The sequence below is a fragment of the Alligator sinensis genome, unplaced genomic scaffold (assembly GCF_000455745.1).
Source record: "Alligator sinensis unplaced genomic scaffold, ASM45574v1 scaffold517_1, whole genome shotgun sequence".
In the NCBI taxonomy this organism is placed as follows: domain Eukaryota; kingdom Metazoa; phylum Chordata; order Crocodylia; family Alligatoridae; genus Alligator; species Alligator sinensis.
The window spans coordinates 160237-169028 of record NW_005842236.1 but is presented as its reverse complement, the minus strand read 5'-3'; the positions used below and the strand labels follow the sequence as shown (position 1 = coordinate 169028).

At 45.7% G+C, this 8792-nt stretch overlaps 2 protein-coding genes across 4 annotated transcripts in view; one reads left to right on the top strand and one right to left on the bottom strand.

The window, feature by feature from the left end:
- The window catches only part of CASC1 (cancer susceptibility 1), a 55295-nt gene extending 54497 nt beyond the window's left edge, over window positions 1-798 (bottom strand). Inside the window, exon 1 of one of the 2 annotated variants that reach the window (XM_025208541.1) lies at window positions 735-798. In XM_025208541.1, the coding sequence (XP_025064326.1) occupies window positions 735-737 (3 nt within the window). In that variant the 5' untranslated portion in view covers window positions 738-798. The remainder of the gene's footprint in view (window positions 1-734) is intronic. The other variant, XM_006027338.3, reaches the window with a different exon arrangement.
- A 32-nt stretch (window positions 799-830) lies between these two features.
- Window positions 831-4666, top strand: ETFRF1 (electron transfer flavoprotein regulatory factor 1). Of its 2 annotated transcripts, none has more exons than XM_006027337.3 (3): window positions 831-943; window positions 3889-3986; window positions 4089-4666. In XM_006027337.3, exons 2-3 carry the CDS (start codon window positions 3936-3938, stop codon window positions 4302-4304), a joined length of 267 nt encoding a protein of 88 aa, XP_006027399.1. In that variant the 5' UTR covers window positions 831-943; window positions 3889-3935; the 3' UTR covers window positions 4305-4666. The 2 variants fall into 2 exon arrangements, with proteins under 2 accessions (XP_006027399.1, XP_006027398.1); XM_006027336.3 differs by lacking the exon at window positions 831-943 and adding an exon at window positions 947-1042.
- The last annotated feature ends 4126 nt before the right edge of the window (window positions 4667-8792 follow it).

Here is an 8792-nt window from a genome sequence, read left to right as displayed (position 1 = left end):
CCAGCCAGTGGCGATTGGTGACTGCCTGCAGATGCCACCGGTGGTGTCGGCAGCGAGGGGAGGGCGCGACAAGCAGCAACTGCCTGCAAGCACTGCCAGTGGCACTTCTCTTAGGGGGTGCACTGCAAATCTCAGGGGGTGTACGTGCACCCCCTATGCATAGCCAATGACCAGGGCCACTGCTGAGCCCTGCTCTGTACGCTTCTGCTCTTGTTGGGGCCCCCTTTTCCAGCACCAGCCACCAGGGGAAAACCCTGCAAGAGGGAAGACTGAATCTAAAGGCATGCACAAGAGCAGGGTTGGCGGTGGCTGGGGCACGCATGGGATAAGCAGCCATGTGGGCCTGCCCATGTCTCACGACACCCATGTGTCCCTTTGCAGGGGCTTCAGGCAAGGAGGGCAGGCAGGATTGTGTCAGGTCAGACTTCAGGGCAGCAGCTTGGCTACTTTCCTAACACCATTCCCAACCCCCCACCTTTTTTTTTTTTTCCAGGAAAACAGGTAAGAGGCAGCTGGGGAATGATGACAGGCTTGTTTGAGAAAGAAGAAAATGTTAACTGAGGTGAAGTAAATCTGACAAGCTGTGGGGCTAAGGTGAACGCGGGGGATCATGCTGAACTGCCCCAAGAAGGCAGGAAAACGAGAGCAGGGACGACAGCTACTGTCCTTCCCACCCCCGGCGCTGGGGGGAGGGTTCCAGCCCACGTGACCTCCCCCCCGCCACCCGCTCTCACCATCTCGCCGCCGCCTGCAGCAACCGGCGCCCCGTGTTTACACCGCCCCCTCCGTTACCCCGGCAACCGGCCCCGCCCGCCTAGTCCCTCCCGCCCCGTCGATTTCCGAGGGGTTGGCGCGCTCGTGCCGTAAAGTAAAGACGAAAAGAAAGCAGATGCCGCAAAGTGGGCGCCGCTGAGGCTGGGCGGCCTCGGCCGGGGCAGGCGAGGTATCCGGCGTGAGGCGGGGGGGGGGGGGGCGTCGGGACCCTCCACCACGCCAACGGCCAGTCCGCACGGTGGGGCACGAAGGGCGCTCAGCGAGCCAGGTAATGGGCGCTTCGGCACGGCCATGTGACGCAGGGGCAGCCCCTCCGCCTTGTGTGCCCACGCGAGCCCGGCCCCAGCCAGCGGGAGGGCCCCGCCAGGCGGGGCGTGTGTGTGTCCCGTCTGTGCGCGCACCTGCACGTACATACCGGGACATAGGTCCACGGACTCACGTGTATGCACGTGCCTAAGTACAGAGAGAGCGCTAGGCAGATACACATAGAACGTTATCTGTTTATGCATGTATACACAAAATTGTATACAAATATTTACATTTAATATATTTGTATATACATGCATTATATTTATTTAATACACAAATGTGTGTACATATATTTGTAGGCACACATGTAAATATGTAGAAACACAATTGTGTATGTCTGTACAGATATAAATAATTGAGAAGATAACATTCTCTCTCTCTGCTTTGGTTACTCGCTATGGTGCAAATCTATCCTGCCTTCTGCAGTTTATGCCTCCTGCACAGTTGGTGCAGTAAAAGACCGTCATTCCCCCAATCCTGGGTCTGTCACCTCATCCCTTCCCTGCCCAGAGCCCAGATGCTCCCGCATGACTAATCAAGTGGCTCCAGTTCATCCATGGTGGCAGGTCTTGGCACTGAATTTTAAAAAGGGCTTGTGTAACTTGAAGGTCACCAGAGATCCTGGTTTTCTCAGATTTAAAAAAATCCCCAATTTTCAGTTAAAAAAGGCAAGCCCAAATCCATTTTTCCATGATTAAAATGAAACACCACTAGATCGATATATTTATTTTCATTTAAGTCACAGAAAAACATGGATTTGGGGTTACCTTTTTAAACCAAAAATTAGGGATTTTTTAAATCAGAGAAAACCAGGATCCCTGGTGGTCACTCACTCTGTTGCTTATAATGATGATGATGATTTTATATGAGAACTGGCTTAGTAGCCAAGTGGATACTTTAAAAATGTATTTTGGCAATTATATATATCACACATATTAAAATATGTTAATGTATCAATAGATTTTTAAAATATACATACTGGCAGGATATTTCAGGATCTGAATGAGGACGGTGGCTCTTGAATTCCACAGCACAGTTTTTCCCAAACAGCTAACTGGGGTGGGGGGAAGAGTTTGAAAATTCTGAAATCAGACTTGACTTTTGATCTATAACTTAGTCCGTAATACCGTGCTTGCACAGCTTATGATTTTTGTTTCCCCCAGATAATTCTTATTCATAGCCATAGGAAGGGTTCATAGGATTCATTCCAAGAACAACTTTTTTCTTTTTAAAGCTCTCTCTTTTTGTGTTGCTATGCTAGGAACTACATCAGGGCATTTTCCCAAACTCCTCGCTCTCCCCTCTCTCCTGTCCACCCCCCCTCCCTCCCAAAAGTAGTACCTGAAAGCATAGTGTACTAGAAGTTGTAGAAAATTTACATTTTCCACCCTCCACTTCATGCTTATAATGGTCAAAAATAAGTCTATAATGAAGGAATAAAGGCTATAATGAAGAAATAGTTTCAATTTAACTAAATATATGAAGGAATAACTTTCTGTGGCAGTAAATGAAGACAAAGTGCGGTAATGAGGGGGTTAGGGCTAATTAAGTTTTAGTAATTTATTTCTTGCATATATAAGGCTCTTTAGCCTGCTCTACAGCTCAGTAATTGCTAAATAAAATGGTAGAAATAGAATATGCTCTGGCATCTGTCTTCTCTTGCAGTCCCTATGCTCTTTATACAAACCTTTTCATAATACGCATAGATTTGGTACAAGAATTAAACTCAAAACATGAAGTTTGCCAACCATATGCTCAGCTCCTTTCTAGTTACAGCTGATTTGTCATCTGTGACTGGATACCAAAGCAAAGTAAAACATGTAAGACTGTCTGAAGAGGCTGTTTAATTCAGCTCTTTTCACTTTTGCATCTCAGCAGTATGATTTACACAAAAACATTACCATGCTTCTGTATATAAAAGAAAACTTCACTTCCTATAGAGGGTTTCAGAATTATGACAGAGCCAGGGTACTTGAAAGAACAGCAATGATCCAAGTGAATTGGAATATATACAACCTGCCTACTTGCAGCTAAAAGATATCTATGTAGGGACACAATAACATTATGAGCTAGCACGTTCACACGTTGATTTATGTATTTTTTTTTTTTTGTAGCCTAATAAATGTAAGCACCACTACTATCTGAAAATAAATTATTTATCTTTATTAAATTGTAAATGTATGTCTGCTATTTCAGAAGTTGTCTATTTAAAATAACGAATGTGAATGGAAACTAGTTCAATATAACATACTTATGATAGAGAGGCAGTTAGTCATGTTAGTCTGCAATCAGGCAGAAGGCAAGGTAGAGATTCACCTTATACATCAACTAAATCAGAACTAGATAAGCTTTTATGAGCAAGAGTTCACTTCATCAGGTACTTGGGGCAGTATCTAAGTTATTAATAGGCTAGTTGAGTAGAGCCAAAAGACCAACTAGAAACTGTGTCCCATTTTGCTAAACAATGTACAAGCATAGAGCAGAATGTGGTCCCTGCTCACATGTGCTCGCAATGTAAATGGCATGAATAGATATGAGCAATGCGATGGTGAGAGATGTACCAGTTTGGGGAAGCCTCAGGGGAGAGTTCCTATTTAGAAGGGGATAAGCTGAATGGAAATAAAAAAGCAGGGGAGAAGAGTAGTGGGGCAGGCCATGGGAAAAGGGGCCAGGAACAAACAGCTAATCAGAACAGGGCAGAGGAAAATGCAGTCAGAACTCTAAAAAGCAATTAGCCATTAATTGTTTAACCACAGTCACTTATTGAAGTTCATGGAGGTTAATATTGAACTGATTATTCTTCAGGTAAATAATCACACAGGAATAAAGTGGCTATCTATGTTCAGTGAAACATGAAAATGGCCAGTCCTTTAAGAGGGGAAGTACTGAATCTTTACAAAAATGTAAGTGTCCTCAATACCACTAGCACTTTCCTTGTCAAAATAAAACACTTTTGCCATGTACTCAATCTAAAATGCTTGTATTTTTGTTTTGTTTTTTTTAAGCTGCTGCACCTGGGAAGGGAATATCCCAAAGGAGCAGACTACTTTAGAAGCCGTTTGAAGGCAGCTTTCCTAAAAAATAAGGAAGTGAAAGATCCTGAACAAATTAAACAACTAATTGCTCAAGGAGAATTTGTTATAAAAGAGTTAGAGGCCCTGTACTATCTGAGAAAGTACAGAGCTATGAAACAGCGCTACTACAAGGATGACAATGAGTGACCTATAGCATGGTTGAGTATTCACATGCAATAATACAGGCTTAAGTAATTAGGATGAATGAATAAAACAGAAAGATTCTCTCAAAGGCAATGAAATGCAAGCCATCTGACGTACATGGGCGTATCACATCTGTAACTACTTCACTGCATTTCAAGGGGTTACCTAAATGATTTGGCTATCAGGAGTATAATGGCCATGCAGGTGTAATTTTATAGTGACAGCTCAGAGAGTTGCTTAGTTGTTCTGTTCCTCCCTGAACTGAAGCTCAATTTGTACAAAAAAAAAAAAAAATGCTCTTGTAGAAAGTGCTCTTAGTGTGAGCCTCTTCCTTTCTCCACATCATTAAACTTACTGAACAGTGAGCTCTTCGTAGATTTAAAACTGAAAAGATACAAGTTTTTAATATTGACCCAAATTTCATTTGCTCTTTAGGAGGCTTTGTTAAATTTTTTTTTTTGATTTGGAAGTTATGCCTAATGTGTGTGTCCTGGTCAAGCTAAGGTTGAAAGTCAAATTAATTTAAAAAATGTTTGAGAATGACTTCCCTGTGTGGCTCCTTGTGGCAGTATGTTGGGTATTCTGGCTTGTTTGGATGCACGGTCACTATGTGCATGGAAAGGGCAATTATTTAGAGAAACACTGGCTAAATTTTAGATGCATAAGGTGCTTTTTTGTGGTCCTGGTTTGCTGTCTGTATTTTTGAGAATTGTGCTCTGCTGGTACCAAGTACAGGCAACCCCCACTTAATGCTGTTTTGCTTAGTGCTATAACGCTCATTTTAAATTGATACCTGATTTCACTTAAGCACTCAGCGAGTTTGTTACAATACTCGCAGTCACCATCTTGGGACGTGAAATACTTTTGGTTTTGCTTAACGCTTGTTTTCTCGGTTTCTCAGGAACCAATTAAGAGTACTTAGCAGGGGTTGCATGTAGTCATGTTACGAGCTTCTGCTGCAGCAGTTAAATAATACCAGCACCTCTAAAACAAGCCTGGGCTGCAACTGATTTCTTCTACATAGAACTAAATACCAGACTACTATAAGAACACAAGGAGATAGGAGACAGAGTGATGTTAATTTTTGTAATTATAGGTAAGTATGACTAATTGTTGTCACAGTCACAATTTTTACATGCATTGATCTCAGGGCAGAAATGAATGCAGTTTCCTAAAGCTACTGAGACTAATTACATAATAGGCTGCTGTATTTGAGGTATGGTCTGTGCTTTCCTTTCAGAACCTGAAACCCTACCTATCTGAAAAATCTCTCTTCCACAACAGCTGTAGTTTTGTTAAAACTATAACCCACCATCTAGTGTACTGAGCTCTGTTAAGCATGAATGCTGTTATGGTAATTAACTCCCCAGGACCAAAATGGGGAAGGGCTTGTTTACACAAGGAGACAACTGCTGAATAACCCAGGATATGGGCTTAAAGGGAAGAGATATCTTGCACTGGCTCCCTATGTGGACACTTTATTGGACAGTAAGTGCCTTTACACAGTTTAGGTTAAATCAGCTTCCGAAGTGGATGTAAAGAGTACTTAGTGCAAGATAAGTGTCTACAGGGAAATTAGTGCAGAGTAGCTATTGAGTTATTTCAGACTGTAGAAGAGGCCAAAGATTATCAATCCTCTTTTTAAACTGCCTCTTTAACATAACCGTTGAGTTACTTCTGTCTGGAACTATGAAATGGTGAACTTGGGGCAAAAGAAGACAATTCCTGGTCACAAAAGGTAAAGTGTTTGCCACTTTACATGGAATTCATTTAAAGAAAACAGTGAGTACTATGGTATTACAGTTGTTTACAGCAGCCACAGTCAAATTTAAATTGCATAGAAACAGATGTTTCTTAGTTGCCAAAACTCAAAAAGATGCACTGCAAGTAGTAGATCATGCAGAGGTTCCAAAAATACTCACCATGCCTTTAACCAAGCTACTTGAGTAGCTCCTCCTTCTGGTGCATCTTCACTCTGAAAAAGGCATGCTTGTAACTTGAGGTTGCTGACATGGTAAAATCCTACTTGAGAGAAAGGAATGTGCAGTTTCAGCACAAGTTGGTGGGTGAAAGGAAACCTAAGGCTCCGCTATGGTCTCTATCTCAACCTATTAAGTTGCATTAAAACTACAGAATACCTTGTCTTCAGTAAGATTTTACCTAGCTAGTCAAGAGGAGCTTCCTTCCCCTCTCCAATGGTAACAAACCTCAACAGGCATGTCCAGACGAGCCTGCATGTGCCTTTTGCAGCATCTCAGACCTCTTCAAGATGCTGCAGGAGGCACGTGTGGTAAGAAAAAGAACATTCCCCAAGCTACAAATTTGCAGCAGGGGAGCAAAATTAGACCCCTGGATATCAAGGGATCAAACAATACCCTGGGGGAAAAAAAACAGGTCAGGGTATGGTCTCAGACTGTGCCCCAAGGCAAACGGAGGCTTGGTCCTCCACAGAGACGCTCTAGCAGCCTGCCGTAGCTTCTCTGTGATTGGCCTTTTCCCCGGTCCTGAAGCATGCTGCCTGTCTGTCTGGGGCAGGCAGTGGTGCAAGCTGCAGGGACCTGGACCCGGCTTCTGCCAGGTAAGTAGGGGGTTGGGGGGCTGGAGGAGGGGGGAGGGAACCTTTCCCAACTCTATTCATTACCACACCCCCGACTCATTCCGTTAGCTCCCCACTTGCTCTCCCAGCCCCCCCACACTCACTGGGAGTAGCAGAGAAGGAGCAGGAGACTGGAGAGAGCAGGGGAATGGTCTCCAGCTCATTTCCAGGGGCTCATCTCCAGCCTCCTGAGGCTGGAGACAGCAGGGGAATGTCTCCAGTGGCTGTCTCCAGCCTCATGCTTGTTCCCCTGCTGTCTCCAACCTCCCAAGGCTGGAGAAGAGAAAGGGGGAGGGGGGGGCTGGAGAGAGCAGGAGAGAAGTCCCTGGAGATAACCTGGAGACTTCCCCTGATCTCTCCAGCCTCCTGTTCATTCTCTGTTACTGGGCTGAGGGGGACAGGGGGAACAAGCCTCCTGCTCATTCTCTTATTCTCTCCAGCCTCTGGAGGCTGGAGAAGAGCAGGGGAAATCAGCAGGGGGCTAGAGACCAGCAGGGAGGGAGGCTGGGAAGGAGCTGTACCCCTGGGGGGGCCTGGGACCCTGCAGGCAGGGTTGTCCATGTGCTTCGGGGGGAGGGGACCATTGGCAATGTCAGCGGGCAGTCAGCGATCGCCACTGTTGCTGCTGGCGGTGTTTGTGGGTGGTCACCGACTCTTCCCCCCACTGCCGACAGTGCTGGCAATATCTGCAGGAGTTCCCCACTTACCCCTCCCACCACCACCAGTGCTGCCATGCCCCGCCAGCCGCTGGTGGCACAGCATTCATGCAGGGGACCCATTCATCCTAAGCAGCCCCCATGCCCACCCACATCCTGGACTATGATAGGCAACAGTGGGTGGACTCCTTGAAGAGAAAAATAGAGAACATAAAGGCATTGGGCTTCGTATCAATGGAGGAGAGAGGACAACTGGACTGTCTTCTATGATAGCCACCCTTGCTAAGACCTCTGCTGGCCAGTGCTTCACTTGAAGGCTTGGGTCAGCGCCGGTCCCTGCATGAAGGCACAGGGGATTTGTCAGCCTGGTGCCTCTGTGCACCAGTACCCATGTAGACCCGTCTCTCCACATAAGGCATTGGTCAGCGTGGGTCCTGATGTAGGCAACAAGGAACCCAGGGAATCTCCAGGCAAGGGAAACTTATTGCCCCTTGTTCTGCATCAGGCAGTGGGCATCAGGCCCCTTGTTCTGCATCAGGCATCTAGTAAAGCAGATCTGCTGTGGGGGATGTTGCTTTTGTTCAGTGACAGCTATTTCTACCTCAAATTCAAACTGCTGAACTATTCTGAGAGAAGTTCAGCCTGAGGCAGTCACCCAACTTGGAAAATTTCACAAATGGTTAATACTGGAAAGAGTTGCTGTATGAGACTGTTTTCCATTGTGTGCAAAAAGCATAATAAACATAGCAGTGCTACTAGCACTCTCCAATACATGGAACAATACACTGAAGGTGTATTTAAAGAGATTGACTAACAGTCTATAGCAGTGGTGCTCATACTACAGCTCACAGGCCAGATGTAGACCCCAAAGAGACTAGATCTGGTCTGCGGCAGGGGGGGATAAACGGTAAGCAGTTTGGACTGATGTGGCCCCTTCTCTGCCTTGCACTCTTGCTGATCTCCACAGCTTACCCTGCTCTCCCTCTTCCTTTGACAAAGTTTTGGAAAGGGCCTTGAGGCTAAAAGAGAGTCAAGAACTACTGATCTAGCTGATGCCAAGTAAGGGTGGTGGTCTCACTCTGCCCTCAACCCTGCCCCATCTATACCTGAGAGAACAAGGGCACTCTCTGCTGAGGTTGCTCCTCTTGTATCTTGCAGACTGGCAACCGGAGCCACTTACCCTTAAAGCCCCTTCTGCTGGCCCTGGGAGCATGGAAGGAGCAACTAAGGGGGCATGGG